We start from the raw sequence: 21077 nt of genomic DNA on the forward strand, positions 1-21077 counted from the left end.
GAATCTGTAAAAGACTGTACATGCACAGAAGTTGTTTGCTGACTCCTGATCTTAGTGTTTTGAATTGGAAGTGCAGTGGCTGCAAACTGGAATAGGCAAGTTTGGAATTGGCAACAAAATACAAAGTGGTGAATTTTGAATTGTACCATTAGACAAATACAGATTTAGTCTATAAGTAAAAACAAAAGGTATATTGGTAATTAAAGTAAAAAATAATAGAACAATGAGTCAAACAAAAGTGAGGAGGATAAGACAAATTAAACGTCTTAACATACAGCAGAAACATCAACGCAATTTGACAAAGGTAACTATCACTACATTGTTAGTAATTATAGCTTTAAACAGAGATGGGAAGTAACGAAGTACAAATACTTGGTTACTGTACTCAAGTAGATTTTTCTGACATTTTTACTTTACTTTACTATTTATTTTTGTGGCAACTCTTTACTTCTACTCCTTACATTTTATAACAAATATCGGTACTTTCTACTCCTTACATTTTACAAAATTGGCTCGTTACTTTCGTTTTGTACAAGAGGTTGTTATGTCGGAAAATAGCGCGGACACGCGCCACACACGGGGGTGCGCGCGCCACACGGAGAAAAGACCGAGAGAAATGAAAAGGAGACAAGCTGTCCTGAGGACAACTAGCTGAGATTGTGTGTGTGCGTCTTTGAGAACTATAAGTCGTATAACTCATGTTGTCAGTTCACTTAAGCCTGTTATTGGTCTATTGTTCTTGCACATTTAAAGTAAGTTAGCTAGTGGTTTTGGTGTGTTCTTCACCGGTTAGCTAGTGGTTTTGGTGGGGTCTTCACCGGTTAGCTAGTGGTTTTGGTGGGGTCTTCACCTGTTAGTGGTTTTTGTGTGGTCTTCACCTGTTAGCTAGTGGTTTTGGTGTGGTCTTCACCTGTTAGCTAGGTTGCACGTTGGTCTTAATGAAGCATCAACACTTTCACTAGCTTTATTCGCATACGTTTTTTTTGTTTTTGGACCAAACTTCAGATACTGTAATTCAGTTGACAAGTGGTTGGAAACTTAGCTACTCAGAAGTTGTCTCCGTCTGTTTTAACAGACACACCTGGGGCCAAGATTGGACACCAGAATCAGGTTTAATCCAGTCCTAATCTAGTTCTCAACTTTCACATAATTTCACTGGAGTTATCGTTATTATTGTTTACGTCATCTATACCATATTCAATCTAAATAGATGGGAATACATCTACTGTATTTGACGCACGACTAAGACATCTTAACAGATTCAGCATTCTGCATTAATTCACAGCAAATCATTGAAGCTTGATGGCACTAACGTTAGCACATAGTAGTATGGAGGGCGACATGATTGAAAATGAAGAAAACAGCAAGACATTCCCATCATCCTCAGCCTTATCTGAGAGAGATGTTTGAGACAGAAGGCATCAAGAAGGACTCCTGGCCAATGTGCTGGGGAACTTCTTCATTAATGTCTGTTTAATCATTCATATTTTAATCCGTTATTTTATTTCCAGAAGCCATATTTGAGCACACACATACATGTAGATTAATTTACATGTTAGGGGGAAAGATTAAAAATAAAAACTGGATCTGTGACTTCTCACAGAATCACAACTGAATTCATATCTTGCTAATGAGTCAGAATCTTATTAACCTGGAGTCCCAGTTTCTGTCATTATAATCATATATGTTATGTTTTAGGCCTGTGGCACACATCCATTTAAAATGTAGCCTTTGCCATATAAAGACGTGTCCTCCATGTCCACTGAAGTTTCTCAGCGTCTGAGAAAGGCTACTTTTACTTTTATACTTTAAGTAAATTTCCAAGCCTGTACTTTGTTACTTTTACTTGAGTAAAGAAGTTTAATCAGTACTTCCACTTTTACCGGAGTATTTTTTCACACAAGTATCTGTACTTCTACTTAAGTACAGATGTGAGTACTTTTGCCATCTCTGGCTTTAAATGGCATCATTATGTGAATGCTGCGCAATACAATTCATTATATTATTATTTACCACTCCTGTCCACTTATTGTATATTGGAACATTAACATTTACGTACAATTTGTCTGTACGTACACGTTTCTTTGTGTGTGTAGGTTGTATGTGTGTAAACAAATCATTTTATATTTACATTGTATTTATGGGTTTTAATTGTGGTATTGTATTTTGTAGTGTTTAACCAGAAGGAATATCAAGGGCCCCTCATTTGTAATGACCCAACACACATAGACTACTTTGCCTAAAACTCTAAACCCTTTGGGTTGTTCAGCTTCACAAATCTGGATACCAACACTACTTTGTAGTGTAGTGTATCGGTTTCTTGTTTCAACTCTCTTCACATCGATTCTTACTGAGGCAAGTATGCGTGTGGACTCAAGCTCTACTGAGCTCAATTGTTTCCTTCCTTTAGTGGAAGTTGGGATCTTCAGCTGAGCCTTGTACAAGCTAATAGACTCTGCCAAGTCTAACCCTCGATCAGGCAGTATTACATCACCTGCGCTGATGGATTCCAGAAACCCAGAATTTTTTGTGAAACATTTGTCTGATGTTCTGCCTCCCCATCCCTTAGATATGAATATGACTGTTCCTTGTGGGGATATGCCTTGTGGGAATATTAGGTATTTTATGGTGTGATGTTGTTCACAGATCAAATATGTTTGCTTGCTTTTAAGTCTTTGGGTTTTCTATAACAGTATATTTTACAACAGTCAATTATGCAGGCACATCTTGGGTAAGTTTGTCTAAATGTCATCGGGATTGACAGCCAAAGCTCTTCTCTCTGTGGCCAAAATAAAAACGATGGAACAAGCTTTGCATGTAGCATGTCAAGGGTAGTTCTACAAGTTCTGCTTGCTGTCGCTATCGGGATTTGGAAGAGAACACTAAGTAGAGCAAGGTACAGGTTCATTTTCAATTTCAATTTCAATTCAGTTTTATTTATAGTATACATTCATAACAAGAGTTATCTCAAGACACTTTACAGATAGAGTAGGTGTAGACCATACTCAAGAATTAACAAGGATCCAACAGTTCTAGTAGTTTCCTCCAGAGAAAGCAACAGTGCGACAGTGGCAAGGAAAAACTCCCCTTTGGGAAGTAACCTCAGAAAGACCCAGGCTCTTGTCCCCCAGCTGTCTAAAACTATTACAGGATAACCAAGAGAGAAAGGGTAGAGAGATGAGCCTGGTCAGGCTAGAACTCTCCCCAACCAGATCGGGCTGTATGCACTGACTCCCTCTAGTTTTATTATAACATTGATTATATGATAGATAAATCTGACAACTATGACGAGAAGCAGGTGGGCCGGGTTAGGGGGACGCTGCGACTCCTCACTCCCTAACAATATTCAATTGCATCATGAGAAGTCCCCCAGCAGTCTAGGCCTATAGCGGCGTAACTAATGGATGGTTCAGGACTTTCCTGAGCCAGCCCTAACTATAAGCTTTATCAAAGAGGAAAGTCTTAAGCCTACTCTTAAATGTGGAGACGGTGTCTGCCTCCGGAACCCAAACTGGAACCTGGTTCAACAGGAGAGGAGCCTGATAGCTGAACGCTCTGGCTCCCATTCTACTTTTAGAGACTTGAGGAACCACAAGTAACCCTGCATTCTGGGAGTGCAGTGCTCTTGTAGGGTTGTAAAGTACTATGAGCTCTTTAAAATAAGATGGTGCTTGACCATGAAGAGCTTTGCAGGTCAGAAGAAGGATTTCAAATTATAATCTGGATTTTACAGGAAGCCAATGCAGAGAAGCTAAAACAGGAGAGCTGGGATCTCTTTTCCTGGTTCCTGTCCGAACACGTGCTGCAGCATTCTATGGGGACTTTTTCGAGAAGCATGATAATAGAGAATTGCAGTAATCAAGCCTAGAAGTAAAAAATGCATGGACATTTTTGGACAAGATATTCCTGATTTTTGCAATATTATGCAGGTGTAAAAAGGCGGTCCTTGAAATTTGCTTTATGTGAGAATTAAAGGACATGTCCTGGTCAAAGATAACTCCAAGATTCCTTACAGTGACGCTGGAGGCCAGTGGGGGTAACTATCACTTTGAATAATGCATCACGGAGGTGCTTGGGCCCCAGAAAAATAACTTCAGTTTTGTCTGAGTTTAACATTAGAAAATTATAGGTCATCCAGGTTTTAATATCTTGAAGGCACATTTGAAGTTCAGCTAAATGATTAGTTTCATCCGGATTGATTGATAGATATAATTGAGTATCATCTGCATAACAATGAAGTTTATGTAGTGTTTCCTGATAACATTGCCTAAGGGAAGCATTTATAAAGTGAACAGGATTGGACCAAGCCCAGATCCTTGTGGGACTCCATGACTAACTTTGGCGTGCACAGAGGATTCATCATTAACATAAACAAACTGAGATCGATCTGATAAATAAGACTTAAACCATCTTAGAAGAGTTCCTTCAATGCCAATTAAATGTTCCAATCTCTGTAATAAGCTATGATGGTCAATGGAGTCGAATGCAGCACTAGGATCTAAGAACACCAGTACAAAGATATAGTAAGTCCTTTGTCTGATACTGAATAAGAATGAGGTGACCAGATTTCTCAGACAAAATCCGGGGACATTTTCAGCTCAGAAGCCTATTTACCTCCAAAACAAGTAATACTTTTACTTTTGTAAAACTTAAAATGGGAACACAAGACCTAGAGCTGTTCTTATTAGGGGCTGAGCCCCCCAATAGTCTTAATATTTCAAGAGTCAAAAGTCTCAATATTTCATAATGTTGTAATGTAAGAACTACCAACAGCTTTTGCTTTATTGCTTAAGGCTTGTTTCTGCAACAGCTCATTGAGAATCAGATACAATGAAAACTATTAAGGACATTTTTTCCTTTGACATTGACGCAGTACTAAACGAGATCGCTGCAGAGAAACAAGCTGCAGCTTGAGTTAATGGGATAAGTATCCAGCTTGTATTTACGTTCATAAAGTGCTCGTTTTGCTGCTCACAGACTCAGATTAATATTCTAAGGGTCTGACAACATTATGGAAAGGATTTCTAAGGAGGTCGACCTTTCTGTTAAAGATTAAGATCCTTTTTAAAACCGAAAAGAAATTGCGTTCTCTAAACCCACCAGACTCCATGCAAATAATCAGTGATTTTAGCATCGTAACACACGGCTTCTAAAACATCTCTGAGCACCGCTGGCTCTGGCGGTCTGGAGCCTGCATGTGTTGGGTGTGCGACCATCGGCATGTCATTATTTTCTTTCTTTCATTCCAATTTCGGGTCTGTCAGTCACAGTGAAAACCGGGGACATTTCCGGGGACAGATCCAGCCGGGGACAGGTTGCCAAAATCGGGGACTGCCCCGGAAACCGGGGACGTCTGGTCACCCTAAATTAGAAGGTCATTAGCAATTTTCACAAGTGCTGTCTCTGTGCTATGATTAACTCTAAATCCTGACTGAAAATCCTCAAATAAGCTGTTGCTATGCAGAAAGTCACACAGCTGTTTGGCGACTGCTTTTTCAAGAATCTTTGAGAGAAATGGAAGGTTGGATATAGGTGTATAGTTGGCTAAAACATCTGGATCAAGGTTGGGCTTTTTCAGAAGAGGTTTAATTACAGCTACTTTAAAGTACTGTGGTATGTAGCCTGTTAGTGAAGACAGATTGGTTATATCTACTAGAGAAGTGTTGACTAAGGGTAAAACTTCTTTAAGTAGTCTAGTCAGGATATTTTCATCCTCATAAGAGTTAAAAGAAGATGATTAGCCTTCTAGGTTTCATTGCTAGGAGGCTGATGTTCTTGCCCACCAGCTAGTAGTTGTGATGTCACGTGCAAAGTATGAATTGTCTTGGGTGGCGCTAAGTGCAGGACGACCCCCCGGTGCCTCTGCAAAAGGTACTTGTATTGGTGGAACATGTGTACATTCAATAGTTGTATTAGTCATGTGACAGATTAACATATTAAATGTTGATATAGACTGGTAGCCTTTTAAATAAGACATGTAATAAGGGGGATGCTGTAGAGCCACAATGGATAGACGTCTTCACTCTAAGAACCTTTTGTCAATAGTAGGGCAATACAAATGGAATGCTGCTCACACATGTGCCGAATTTGACTCCTGTTCTGTTAATTGTCCCTGGAATGACAGATGTCAAAACATATACCTAGCTCATGGACGGTGGTGGCTGCACTGTCAGCTCAGCTTCTGTGTTTGGCACCACATCTCACCTGTATACCATCAAAAAGTGAACTCTAAGCTGCTAATGTACATGAAAACAGACAGCCCCTGAAAGCAACAAACCCTCCTCTGCTGGATTCCTTCCCAAGTTAAGGTGTAAGTGAAGACAGATGCAGTGTAGACTGTATGAATTCCTTCTGCACCTGTCCTCCTTTTAAGTTAAATCAGTATGTCTTGGTGATAAAAGCATCACAGAGGAGCCTCAAATCCACTGAGTAATGTTAAGATGACTCCTCACGCATGATCTTTTATTACAGTCCCTAACCATGACCCAGGGCACATAACAGCCTGGATACATGAGGCAGCCTCTTGTGCACATGGATCATCTGTGAGAATGTAAACCCTACTCCCTGTAGAGGCTTTGCAGTTGTTTCTCACATGTACTTGCAACAGCTGAAGCCACTGTAATGCTTAGCAGCCCACTGGATTCTATACAGTATATATTTGGTTTTCCTGAATAGGATAGTGGCTTAATACTCTAAGTAGTCAGACATACAGATAGGATGAATTAAAAAAAATGTCTTATCATTTGGCATTGAATATTACTTCAAAACAGATCATTTTCAAACTGGATGTTACAGACAAACAGATGTCATGGCAGACATTAATGGATGTCTGGAATCAAGTACTGCATGTCATTTTAAAATAATAATGTTTTCTAAATTGTAGTTATCACTTTCTTTGGGAAACAAAGAGTGAGGGGACTTTGAACAGTAATGATCCATTTAATCCTTCCAACACAGTTAAAAATGTATTTCACAATTTAATGCCTTTGGCAATCCATTTTTAAATCATTTCTTTTTCACAATAAAAAGCAACTAATTTATACAAATATTTTGACTTTTTCATGTGATTTAAAGGACAGTGGGATCTAAGGTGAATTATAGCTCGCCTTAAATAGGTAATTGTTATGATATATAATAAGAATGGCATTTGCTCAACCATAGCCATGTATGAAACTACAAGATCTAACATTACTATACTAAAAGGAAAAGCTGGCATAAACATATTGTCTAACATGTTGGATACGGCCTATGTCATTTTTTTGTACTTTACGGTTTATTACTGTTACTAGTGGCATACCTTGCCTTCCGGTAAAATTTAGAATACAGTACAAGATCCTGTTGATAACCTTCAAAGTAGTACACAACCTTTCCGCCACTACATCTCTGAGCTCCTCCTTCCTTACTCTACTTCATGCTCAATCAGATCCCCAAATCTTGGTCTTTTATCTATTCCTTGCTCTAACTGTAAGTCTAAAGTAGATCGTGCCTCGTCTAATCAGGGACCCGCATGGCTGGAAGAATTTGATTGACAGTCGGGACCCCATGTCGCATTTGTATTACTTGCAACAATCCCAGCAGTCCCACGTCCACTCTGAAATATAAATTTAAACATCAATGTACTCTGTGACGTTTTTTTTCATTTAATTTTCATATTGTACCAACATGTGTAGCATTCTTAGCCGTTTTGGTAAGGTTCCTAGGAAATCTTAGCCCAGAGCAATGAATTAATAGTAATTATTATCAATCTCCCTAAAACAAGTTTGCTTTTTATTTTTAAAGAGCTTTTGAAAAAAATCAGCCTTTTCTTTTTTTCTTTTCTTTCACTGTCTTCCGCAACAAAGGCAGCGAAATCCTGGAGGGATTGCCCTTATGTGTTGTTGTGTGCATTTACCAGCATTTTTTGTTGTTGTTGTGGTGCTCGTGTGTTGATTTTTTCAGTCATCTCATCTCATATGCTGTGTCTCTATGATTCTGTCCTGTCTAATTCATAGTAGCCTACTTTTGGACATTGTGCCGTCATAGTGAGATGTAGTAAGGGGGCTTGCCTTCATAATCCTGCATGATCATGGAAGGCTTGCGTCAAGGATGTGCAGACAGTTTTGTTCTCATTACTACACATGAACGAGAAAGAAACTACACACTATGGCTTCAACTTTGTGAAAAACAGATTGAAAAGAAAGTTTGGACAGTCATGTTCTAATAAGCATGGAATGAAATGTTAAGGAATCGCAAATTGGGAATTGAAGAATCTAGTGCCTTTGGAGGTTCACCTACAGGGACTTTTATCTGCTGCACAAATTTAGACCATTCTTTAAAGGTGCCCTGCCTCACAAAACCATTTATACTTGCATTTTTTTGAAATATGTTACGTCCATATGTGTTTATGTTATGCATGTGAAAATGAACTGCTACCTCCTCTGTCAGCTCTAGCCCCTGAAAAGAAATAAGCGGAGAAATCAGACCAATCACAAAAGCTGCTCCGTCTGACATGTTGCGCTGGGTAAAGGATAATGAGCCAGGATCTCATTGGCTAGCTGTTAGCCAATCAGAGTCAAGCAGCATAGCTTGTTGAATATTAATGACATAAATCTTCCTGACAATAGTCTTCCTGCAGGCTTTCTAGACCCCACTAGAACGGCTGGAAACGGCTTTTTCCACAAATGATGTTACTAAGTCCATGGTAGAACTTCAGACATTATCACAAACAAATGAAATACGTGTGGCAGGGCACCTTTAATTAATCTGTCCATCACAAATCGCCTAAAGTTATAGAAATGAAATTGAAAAGTCCTGTTTTGCTAAGGTCCCTGAAGCTTATCTTCTAAATTGCATTCTTACAATTAGTGATTGGTTCTGACATGAACCCACACATATCCAAAGTGAGAAGAGGTTGGGTTATTTCACCTTAGAGATTATTGTAATTATTTTTCCCCCTCTACACTCTTTTTACTAGTTTTAAGTACCAGAAAAAAGATGATGTGTCATACTTTCACACACCAGTTAGGTTTAGCAACATTTTAATCAGAATCTGATGACAGTTGGTGTGTTGTTTGGTCACAATCAATCACATCTGATCAAACCACACCCAAACAGTCCTGATGAAGCTTTTGTTTTGGGTGAGTATTTGAGTGTAAACTACAAACAAATTCTACATTTAGAAGTATTTTTTTTAAATGTATATTTAGTAACGGATATCTAATGATTATCTAAAGTATACTTGAGATGTAGCCAAGTCTCCTGGGGCTTTAAACTTAACAGACTGTCCATGCAGTATTAGTTGAGCAACTTTTATAGTTGCTAATGTTGTTCAAACACATACTGTGATGGATCAGATCATGTTTCCGTAGTGAAATAATCAATATCTATTGGGCTGACAAATTTGACATCTATAGCTTTCACTTTGTTTCATTTGGTGTGAGTTTATTTGAATTTTGCCTCAAAATAAATTTAAAACTAAAATAATAGTTTTTGCCTGTAGTAGAGATTTTAGTCCAAACAAATCTGATTTCAGACCCTTGCAATAACTCTGCAATGTCTGGCTTGATTAAATTACAGCATACTTCTCCCTATTATATAAGAGTTTGCAGTTGAGGGTATTTTACTGCAGTTGGTTTGGATCCCATTCTCACTCTTTAACTAGCTGGTCCTCAGCTCTCTTTGGCAGAGGACTGCCAGGCTTATGGACTGATGTGTTTACTTGCTGCTGCCAGGTTCCAACAGCACGGTTCACAAATAACCCACGGAAAGGGAGGATACGCACCAGAGCTCAAAAAACCCCTCATGCTGGACGTAAACTCTGACTAAGTCAATCAGCTGTTTTTAAACCCCCCCCCACCAACACCCCTACCAACCACAAACAAACCCAGAGTGAGCTCACAGTCCCTTAGCAACAGCTGAGTGTATCTACAGTAACAGCCCTGCTGGTAAAATCAGCATTTGGGTGTGGAGCCATATTCAAAGGAACATTACAAAGTGGGACTTCATTCAAGATCTACATGCATGATTCCTCAGGGAGCACTGCTAAAAGACTTGAATGTCTGAATGAGAGCAGGTAAGAGCAGTCGCAGAGCTTTCATCATTGTGGGAGAGCTGCTGAAAGGCAGTGTAATGAACTGTAAGACCAGCCCCAACCACAGACACATGCTTTCTGTTAAAATGCTGTTGATAACCCCGCTTATCCAAGTCATTGAAACCAAACCGCCGAATCAGTTCCAGAGGTGTGTTCCTTCTGTTTTTCTTTAAAATGTGTCAGGTTGTTTAAATGGGCTTGTAAAATGTGCTAGCAGTGGGAACTGTTTTTTGTTGCAGTATTTTCCCAGGATAGAAGGAAACATCTGCCATATCCTCTTATTCTGAACACAGAGTTATTCCCCCAATCAGTCTATCAATCAAGCCGTACCATATTGTAACAGTGTAACTAACTCAGCAGGGATGTGCAAGTTAGTGCATTTGATGAGATTTTTGCAGGGAATTGGGTGGCATCTGAAGCAAGCAATCTAACATTGAAGTAAGAGAAACCCAAAGTACAATACACACGAGATAATGAGGCACAGGAAAAACATCAGGACGGGGCAGGCATTTATGAAGGCAGGAAGTAAAACAATGGCACATTAAAGGAGAACAACAAGTAAAGCAGAAAAAATGAAACCCAGGAACATGACAAGATTAATGTCAAGTGATGCCAGCAATAAGTGCACCTTCTTCAAAACTGTTGACATGCTAATATGCTAAACTAAGAGGCTAAACAGGGTCAACATTCTACCTGCCTAATATTGGAGTGTACAGGTATATTGTCATTGTGAGCATGTTATGATGAGGTTAGCATTTAGCTCAAAACACAGCTGTCATGGCTATCACACACTGTTATTATGATCTGTATATTCTCACATTGCCCGACCTCAACAGCGCTGTGGAGTAAGAGCTGACTAAAACACAGATAGGAGAAAACAAAGCTTAAATCACAATCGTCTGGGGCTGCGCTTAGTGCCACAAGCAGCAACAGTGCTATCTGCAAAATACTCTCCGGATGGAAAATATTTGCACCCCAATAAAGGAAAATGTCACATGCAATGTTGAATGAAGTTAATTGTTCACACAATACAGTATTAAGAGCTAATTAAATTAGATGGATACATGGTTACACCTCATTTGCTTTTACCAGTGTATCGCCATGTGTACTTTGTCCACAGTGATCCTCTATTATTGGTCCCAAAACGTCCCTCTTAGGGAGTAACTGCCGTAACTATGTTCAGCATGTAGCTTTCTAGCCCAACTTTGTTGTTGTTTTCATGAAGCAAATAGAGTTTGAGAGCGGCAACACACAGAGAGTGGAAGGGGAGGGCCATGTGATGTGTGAGCTATGCGTGGGATGTCAGGCAATTATGCAGAAAACGTGCTTGCGTTGATCCAGAATATGATCTTTATAGCTTCATTGCTTTGTGAGTTACTGTTACTGGTTTTGTTTATTATTCTAGATTTCAACACACAGATATGCAGCCTTTGATCATTTTAAGCTTTTTGTTAATAAGCATAAATTGGTGTTTTCATTGGATGCAGAAACAACAGAAGGCTACATGTTACGAATGTCCTTCAGTCTGTACATGCAGTTCACAGTCATAAGGCCTCATTTACCCCTACGTGGCTTTTATTTTTTAAGTCAGTTTTTCTTTATTTTTTAAAACAACCACCCAATTCTTATAGGGAAAGTAAGTAAATCCGACCCTGCAGCTGCTCTCTGCGGTGTGTAAACTCCAGCTCAGAATGCCACACATACCGTAAATTGCATTTGCCATAAAGCTGCGGTAGTTCTGCAAGCTGCCCGGAGTGCAAAAATACAACCAGCTTGGTGTTACTGTAAAAGGAAATACAAACGCTCTTGTTCTAATTTTCAAAAAATTACATGGGGTGTTTGTGTTTATGCTACAAATGTAAAACACTAAAAAAAAATATGAATTTTCTAGAAGACTATGCTGAACTTTGCAATTTCTATAATAGTTTATTGGCTTTGGTATGCCTTTCTCAGAGTTTTTGGTAGTGAAAGATGACAGAAAGAGAGATGGGGAATGGCAGGCAACAAATGTCTATGGGTGGTGTGCCACCATGAATGTGTTAACCAGAACATTTTAAATTGTGAGGAAAAAGGAAAAACATGATCTGCAATGCTGATTTTCAACACCTCTCAATATTGATGATCTGTTGAAAGAGCTTACACATGTAGCTTAATGACAATAAAAAGGATTTTACCAACAGAACCAAGTGAACACTTATGAAATGTTTTAGGATGATGTGTTAGACAGTGCTCTCCACCACCATCATTATTAAAATGCAAAATTAGGGAACATCTTTTGGAAGAATGCTGTTCATCTCTCCAGTAGAGTTACAAAGACTTTGCAAATTTAGACCAGCATTGTTCTAGAGGCTCGTGGTAACAACACCTTACTAAGTCATTATGTTGGTTTTGCACATTACAGATACTTTGAAGAATTGTTCTTCCATTTTCCAAAATAAATAAAACACAGGGAACACCCAATTATAACATGACATCATCTGTAGCTTTGAACTCCATGCCAAGCCTTTCTACGTACTAGGCAATTGAACAAGGCCTGCACTATATGGGAAACCATGCAGCATTGCTTACTAGCCGTACACTGACTGTGTTTGCAGTAAAATCTGTTGGATGTGTGATGAATGACAGGAGGATGCATCAAGCAGAGTGTGCTGCAGGGGAAAGCATGTATGTCCACAGCGAGCAGAAGAAGAACTTTCAGTCCAAACCGTTTCATGAGAGCACAGTGTTCCCTTTGCTTCCACCAAGACCCCGGTCCGATGGAGACACACTGCTTTCCTCCAGAGGCTCGAAACTCCTGAGCCTGCAAGGTGACTACATGCTACCTGTCACAGTGCCCTCAAACTACATGACAGGGCACACAATTACTGTATGTAATTCCATAATGTGTTGTAGGGCTGCACACTATATTGTTTCTTTAATCATCATTGCAATCTAACTCTTGCAATAAACCTTAAGTGAAAGGCTGGTTAGAAGAATATATATATATATATATATATATATATATATATATATATATATATATAAATGTAAAATTATTTGTAATTGTACTGTGTAAAATTATTTGTAAATTTGTACTTAATTACAGTACTTGAGGAAATACTTTACGTTACATTCCACCACTGCATTGTTTTCCTCCTGCTTTGCTCCTGTCATAATTAATACTACCACTAGAGGGAACCACCACTATAACTCTAAATATGGGTGGACCTGCTGCTTTGTCATTTACCATAAAGACTTGTGATCTATTTTTATTTTATCTTCTCATTTTAATGTTATCAGTGTTACCACTGCTGGTTTTAAAGGTAATGATATATTATAGAAAACAATTAATATGATAAATTGTAATCCTCTTATCATTATTTCTGTCAGTACAGGGGTTCTGCTGTCCCCTACAGCAGAGGCCCAGTAGTGGGAGGGTGACACACAGGGTGACACCATCAAGCAGAGATGGAGGAGAGGGGAGCCTGACAATGTTAAGCAGTGTCAGGGGAAGGCTGGATAGTACTGGGAGCAGACCTAAGAGGACTCCAGAAGGCAGACCTCCCACTGTATGTCATCCCAGAGAACCAGTCCGAAAAACAGCAGGTGAATAAAACACAGATGTTGATATGTTCATATTCATGTATCCTCTCTGCTAACCGATTAATCTGTTTTACTTTAGAACATGGTGTACAAATATAATGCTATATCTCTTAATACACATTTCTCACTTATGCATCCGTGCTTTGGGTCTATTTGTTCCATATTCAAAAACACTGTTCTTTTACTAAATTCTGAGGGTCCCAGTGTAATTCTTTGATGGTCGGATGTGGTTGGATGCTGAAAAAAAAAGTAAGACCTTTACTGTAGCTTTATAAACAGATAACCGAGGACTTCCCCACATCTTAGGCCTATAGCTTTTACTGAAGATACTACAAAACAATATTTGGTTATGGCTGACTCTGCACGGTTATTTTTTTCTCCATTTTGGCTTCCTATAACACTTTTCTTGCCCAGAAAAAGATCATTTTCAAAATAAAATCCTCCATTTTTATTTTAATGATTTTTTTGCATACATGAAAATATTTATTATATTTTTATTTTATTAAACCTTTGATCAACCAGGAAAAAAACTCATTGGTATAAAACATTTTCAAAAGTGTCCTGGTCAAGACAGGCAGCTGTACAGTTACACATACACACACAAGTACAAAGTACACAGAAACATCAAAAACATAAAAGCAGCAAACAGCAGCAAAGCAGCAAGTCCACAACAATCTATAAGGCAAACAAACTTACACCCAGATGCATCTGCCTCAAAGTCAGAAACACAATAAACGCATAGTGTAAACATACTAACTAAACACACTAACCAAACATACTAACTAAACATACTAACTAAACTTTAAACTAAGCTTTTCGCCTTGGTTAACATCAAGCCTTTAACATTGCGAATTTGAGCTGCATTTCTGATAGTGATGACGGACTCTTTGAAATACATTCTCCTCCCAGAAACTCGCACAACCCCCTGCAACAGGAAGAGGCAGGCTCGTCACGGACATCCCGGCACCGTAAAGGTTTCCCAACTCCATCTGTATCTACCTTCATCGCTCGGTGACGTTGAGGAGCAGGGCAGTGTGACAGAGGAGATGAGGTAGGAGTTATTGGAGGTGGTGTGGCGACTCATAGGAGAGCAGCCATCTGCATGATTTTTTATGCGCTTTTCCTCAGATAATATCTTCTTCTGTGATTGGGGAGACAAAATATACAAAATATATTTTCCTATGCATTTACAGACGATGTAATCTAATGGGATCTGGCCTATCCATGGAAACATTCCATGCAATGAAAAAGCTAAAGAGGAGGAAGTTTCAGGATGGTCTGTGAAACATGTAGATATGTATAAAGACATGGAGGGTAAAACAGTTAACCTTGAGAAGTTTGGATAAATGGCTGCTAAAGTAGTCGCAATTTCTTTCGAAATCGCAACATGGACTAGTGCAATATCCCAATTGCAGGGGTGGGGCACAAGATTTGTTAAAGGCAAACAAATAATGTGCCCCACCCCATTCTGACTGAAGTAGTGTGGTGCTGCAGAAACGTCCCATCTTAAAAATCATTTCCTACAGACAGAAGAAACATCTTTGTTTGGTACAGATCCTCGCAAAAATCAGACTATAATCATCAACGTGACACCGGTGCGTCACAGTTTTGACTTTCAAAAATATACGTTTCAGTACTATACCGTATTCAGGTAGACTGGGTAAACCCCACCTACTCCCCCAGCGATTAGATTTTGCCTTGCAGCTTGGTCTGGAATCCCATCCATCCATCCATCCATCCATCCATCCATCCATCCATCTTCCTCCACTTATCCGGTATTGGGTCGCCGGGGCAGCAGCTCCAGCAGGGGACCAAAAACTTCCCTTTCCTAAGCTACATCAACCAGCTCCAACTAAGGGATCTCATGGCTTTCCCAGGCCTTTCTCCACCTAGTCCCGGGTCTTCCCCGAGGCCTCCTCCCAGTTGAACGTGCCTGGAACACCTCCTTAGGGAATCACCCAGGAGGCATCCTTACCAGATGCCCGAACCCCTCAACAGGCTCCTATTGACACAAAGGAGCAGCGTCTCTACTCCGAGCTCCTCTCGGATAACTGAGCTTCTCACTCTATCTCTTAGGGAGACGCCAGCCACCCTCCTGAGGAAACCCATTTCTGCCGCTTGTAACCTGGATCTCTTCTTTTGGTCATGACACAGCCTTCATGACCATAGGTGAGGGTAGGAACAAAAACTGACTGACTTGGGGTAAGGACTCACTCCTTACTTGAAGAAAGCATTACATTGGTTTCCTGCTGAGAACCATGGCCTCAGATTTGTGCTGATCCTCATCCAAGCCGCTTCACACTAGGCTACGAACGGATCGAGTGAGTTCTGAAGGTCACAAACCGATGATGCCATCAGGACCACATCATCCGCAAAAAGCAGCAATGAGATCCTGAGCCCACCGAACTGCAACCCCTCTCCACCCCGGCCAATCCTCGATTTCCTGTCCATTAATACTGCAAACAGGATTGGTGACAAAGCGCAGCCCTGGCGGGGGCCAACCCTCGCCTGGAACAACTCTGACTTGCTGCGGAGAACCCGGATCCAGCTCTCACTTTGGTCATACAGAGATTGGATGGCCCTGAGAAAGGACCCCCTCACCCCATACTTCTGCAGCACCTCCCACAGTGTCTCCCTGGGGACCCGGTCATACGCTTTCTCCAGATTCACAAAACACATGTAGACTGGTTGGGCATACTACCAGGCTCCCTCCAAGATCCTTGAAAGAGCAAAGTTCTGATCCGTTGTTCCACGACCAGGACGAAATCCCCATTGTTCCTTTTCAATCCAAGGTCCGACTATTGACCGAACCCTCCTTTCCAGCACCTTGGAGTAGACTTTACCAGGGAGGCTGAAAAGTGTGATGCCCCTGTAATTGGCACACACCCTCTGGTTCCCCGGTCTGCCACTCCTTAGGCACTGTCCCAGACTTCCATGCAATGTTAAAGAGGCGTGTCAACCAAGACAGCCCCTCCACACCCAGAGCTCTCAGCATTTCTGGCCGGATCTCATCAATCCCCGGGGCTTTGCCACTGTGGAGTGGTTGGACTACCTCAGCGACCTCCACCAAGGAAATTGACAATCCCCCATCATCCTCCAGCTCTGCCTCTACTACAGAAGATGTGTCAGCTGGCTTTTGCAGTTCCTCAAAGTGCTCCTTCCACCGCCCTATTACCTTCTCAGTTCAGGTCAACAACGTATCATCCTCACTGTATACAGCACTGATTCCTCATCTCTCCCTCCTGAGGTGGCAAACGGTTTCCAGAAGCACCTTGTTGCCGACCGAAAGTCCTTCTCCATGTTTTCTCCAAACTTCTCCCACACCCGCTGCTTTGCCTCTGTCACGGCAGAGGCTGCAGCCCTTCGGGCCCATTGGTACCTTGCAACTGCGTCTGGAGTCGTCCGGGATAGCATATCCCGGAAAGACTCCCTCGTCAGTCGGACGGTTTCCCTGACCACCGATGTTCACCAGGGTGTTTGTAAGTTACCGCCCCTTGAGGCACCTAAGACCCTAAGATCACTAGTCCCCACCGCAGCTTCAGCAACAGAAACTTTGACCATTGTCCACTCAGGTTCAATGCCCCTCGCCTCCACAGGGATGTACGAAAAGCTCCGCCGGAGGAGCGGGTTAAAAGTCCATCGGACAGGGCCCTCCTCCAGAAGTTCCTAATTTACCCGCACTGCCCGTTTGGGCTGACCAGGTCTTTCCAGAGTCTTCCCCCACCCCCTGACCCAACTCACCACCGGATGGTGATCAGATGACAGCTCTGCCCCTCTCTTCACCCGAGTGTCCAAAACATAAGGCCTCAGATCAGATGAAACAATTATAAATTAAATCATTGACCTTTTGGCTAGGGAGCTCTGGTACCACGTACACTCATGAGCATCCCTTTGCTTGAACATTGTGTTTGTTACAGACAATCCATGACTAGCACAGAAGTCCAACAACAGACAACCACTTTGGTTCAGATCAGGGAGTCTGTTTCTCCCAATCACGCCTCTCCAAGCATCTCCCTCATCACCCACGAGTGCGTTGAAGTCCCCCAGCATAACTATGGAGTCCCCCACTGAAGCCCCATACAGGACACCATTCATGGTCTCCAGAAAAGGCTGAATACTCCGAACTCTTGTTTGGTCCATATGCATAAACAACAGTCAGTCGGGGGCTTGTGAGTATCCCCGCACACTGGAACCTGCATGTTTAATTTTCCTGCTTCAGTTCCAAATTTTGCGAGAACCATTCACAAACTGGCTTATCTACCTGGTGCGCTATTGGCTGGTTTAACACGATGACAATGGAGAGGCATTCAAGTTGAATGGTGTTTTGAGCTAACGTTAGCAATGAAACAATTATAGCCAGATAGCGACAACGTTTTTTAAATGATTTCCAACTTCTGCTATTATTTATAATGAGAAATTTTTATTATTTTATGGATTCCACAAATTTAAATCTGAGCATGCGCAACTAACATCTGCCCTCAACCAGAGCCGATCTGACTCCACATCTGAGCATGTGCAACTCAAATCTGTACTCTCCTCACATTGGGAAGTGACAGCCTCACCTAATTTGTGTGAGATACTGTTGCCTAAATTCTGTTGAATTCTACTAAATGACAATCCTAAAATGGTCCTGGTTCATTATGCATTGCAAACAACAACATTATGCGTTCACAAATGACAATATGCTAAGTCAACTTTGCTAAATGCCTGGCTAAAGACTGGGCTATTAATTGCATGCTACATGGTAATAAATGGTATAAAGCAAAAGGAATTGTTAGCCTACCTTGTGCACTGACTGCTAACTGTTATTGAGAATGTATTGACCACCGTCACATCAAAATAAACCATAAATCACTGCTCAATATCTAAAGTAAAGTAACAGCTAGCTGGCGTCAGTTACTTGTAAAATGCATAGATAATGTTTAACAGTAAAAAATCTCAACTTAGCTTGTACCTAATTTCTAACATATTTGAGTTAGCTATCATTAGAAATAACGTCAGCTCGTACGAGGTGTATGCAGGTTAACCATTACATTAGCAGCACATTTCCCGTATTTAAGAGTGTTTAAACGTGGATTTACTTGCGATGTACGGGCATCGTCTCACAGTTTCCAACAATTCAACAGAACACTGAGATAAGGAGATGGTAAGTTCAGTGTGTGTGTGTTTGGCAGTGAGGGGCACCATTGTTACTTTCTTGAGCAACTAAATATATCTGTACTTCTGCCTGTTTTGTTTTGTGATATATGCCTAAAAAGTGCCCAATATTTCTATAATGTCATAATATCGCCTTACCTTAATTAGACATTAAACTATGAAAAAAGTAATATGTATTTATCATAATAAAATATAACCTGAGATACTTTCTTAATGTTATCAAAATTAAAGGGCTCACTAGATTTTTTTGATTTTTTTATTTCGCAACATATTATTGAACAAACTGACATTAACATAAAACAAGCGGGGAAACAGTAAAAATGTTGATGAAACACATGATATTAATGATGAACATAATGACAAAAATGATAACGTTATAAATAATAATTAAATTAATAATAATGACAGTAATGATGATAATGATAATAATAACACCAATAACTATAAAAATAAGTTTAATAACAACAACAATAATTACAACAACAATGAAAATCATGACAATAGGAACTAATACAATCATGAACTGGTCTGGGTCTCAGGTACGGATCGTATTGTGTCACTCTTCAAGGAACATGGCATTGCTTTCTAAGTGTTGTTCATCAACACAAAGTTTGAAGGTAATTAATGGTGGGAGGCTATGGTGGTAATTATTACCAAGGTAATCATGACTGTTATATCAATGCATGTCCAACTTTATAGAAAATGTGCAACCTTTAGGAAAAGCCTCTTGTACGGGTTTACAGTCAGAAGATGTCCTGTAAAGAGATGCGCCCATGACATATTTAGCCAAGACTATACAATCCTCCACAGCTGTCAAAAGCAAGGTAGTGTTTTGAGACTACTTCATCACTTCTGTGCTCCCTGCAGGACTCCAGCAGAGGAGACCAACGCTCCGGAATCCAAGGCCAATCCTTCACACACCAGAGGAGACCAACCCAACACAGGACCGGACACTTTGCCCAGCACACCATCTGATAGCACGGCTGAGAGGCCAAGTTGCTGAATCAGTGACTTCTTTCAAATCCCTTCTTAAAACACATTTTTATAGACTTGCTTTCATATGATGCAGTCTTTTTTATCCTTTTTATCCTTTTGCCTCTTCTCTGTTTATTGCCACTCCTCCTATAACTTGCTATTTCCCCTTATCTTCAATCTATTTTCTAATTCTATATGTTTCCGTGTACCTTTAGAGCTGCTCCATATTTTAATGTGTATGCATAGGTTTGTGTACTGATGTGCTGTTTATATTCATTTTAGTTTGTGCTTTAGTTTCTTCTGCTAAAGCACTATGTATGCTATTTATATAGGTGTTGTACAAATAAAACTTAGAATTATTATATCACATATACTGTATATAATAAGTATAAAGGACAACAAATCTCAGAACTGATAAGAGATAAAAGGGCTCCACAATATGAGGAAACTATCTAATTGCAATTATTTTTGACTGATGCTGCAATTGCGATATGATTCACGATGATGGAAGAAATGATCATTTTTCGTAGCATTATTCTAATTTTCTTTGGAAGTATTAAAATTAAAAAAGAAAAAATGAATGCATGATTTATGCAAGGATCTGTACTTAACAAAGATTTCTTTTTCTTCAGTCTGTAGAATACTGTGCGTAGGCCGGGACATGTCTGCAGCACCACAGTACTTCATTTAGAATGGTGGACACATATTTTGCCTTTAACAAATATTGCACCCCAACCCCCACCCACGCTCAATATGTTATTGCATTAGTCCATATTGTGATTTCAATATCACAAAGTGTTATTAATTGTGCAGCCTTGACAGATAACAATTTGAGCCAATGTTTTTGTCTGCAGCTGGATAAATGGAGGCCCCACACATATTGACATACTGGGGAGTCTGCCCAAAATAGAAACTACACCATAACAGAGTGCATTAGCAAGAATATGTAAGTTGTAGTTTTGTCATTCAGTTTTTTAACCAGAGCTTTTAGACAGTTTGGATGTGTATTGCTTTACTAATTTCAGGTATATTTGTTTAGCCATTTATTAGCCATATACATATACATTTTTGTGTTACAGTGTAATAATGGCTGGAAAAGTAAAAAGACAAGAAAAAAACGTAATTAGTAGTTGGTTAAAGTAAGTTTCCTTATCAGCAAATAAAAACAGATCTGGTCAAAAGGCCACTTTGTAGGATTTTCCCATTTACAATTGCTACTGTGTCTGTCAAATGCCTTTTTTTGCATAATGTTTAATTAATACCTTCATTTTTCAAAATGTATTAAATAGACACA

General features: G+C 40.1%; 1 protein-coding gene across 2 annotated transcripts; it reads left to right on the forward strand.

Annotated features, from left to right (window-relative positions):
* Positions 1-9874: 9874 nt before the first annotated feature.
* Positions 9875-20336, forward strand: LOC117945360. 2 transcript variants are annotated; one of them, XM_034872814.1, is made up of 5 exons: positions 9875-10051; positions 12695-12876; positions 13439-13654; positions 14561-14702; positions 19676-20336. In XM_034872814.1, exons 1-5 carry the CDS (start codon positions 9996-9998, stop codon positions 19809-19811), a joined length of 732 nt encoding a protein of 243 aa, XP_034728705.1. In that variant the 5' UTR covers positions 9875-9995; the 3' UTR covers positions 19812-20336. The 2 variants fall into 2 exon arrangements, with proteins under 2 accessions (XP_034728705.1, XP_034728706.1); XM_034872815.1 differs by having other exon boundaries at positions 9881-10051; positions 12664-12876.
* Positions 20337-21077: the final 741 nt, after the last annotated feature.

Source organism: Etheostoma cragini, chromosome 5, assembly GCF_013103735.1.
Source record: "Etheostoma cragini isolate CJK2018 chromosome 5, CSU_Ecrag_1.0, whole genome shotgun sequence".
Classification (NCBI taxonomy): domain Eukaryota; kingdom Metazoa; phylum Chordata; class Actinopteri; order Perciformes; family Percidae; genus Etheostoma; species Etheostoma cragini.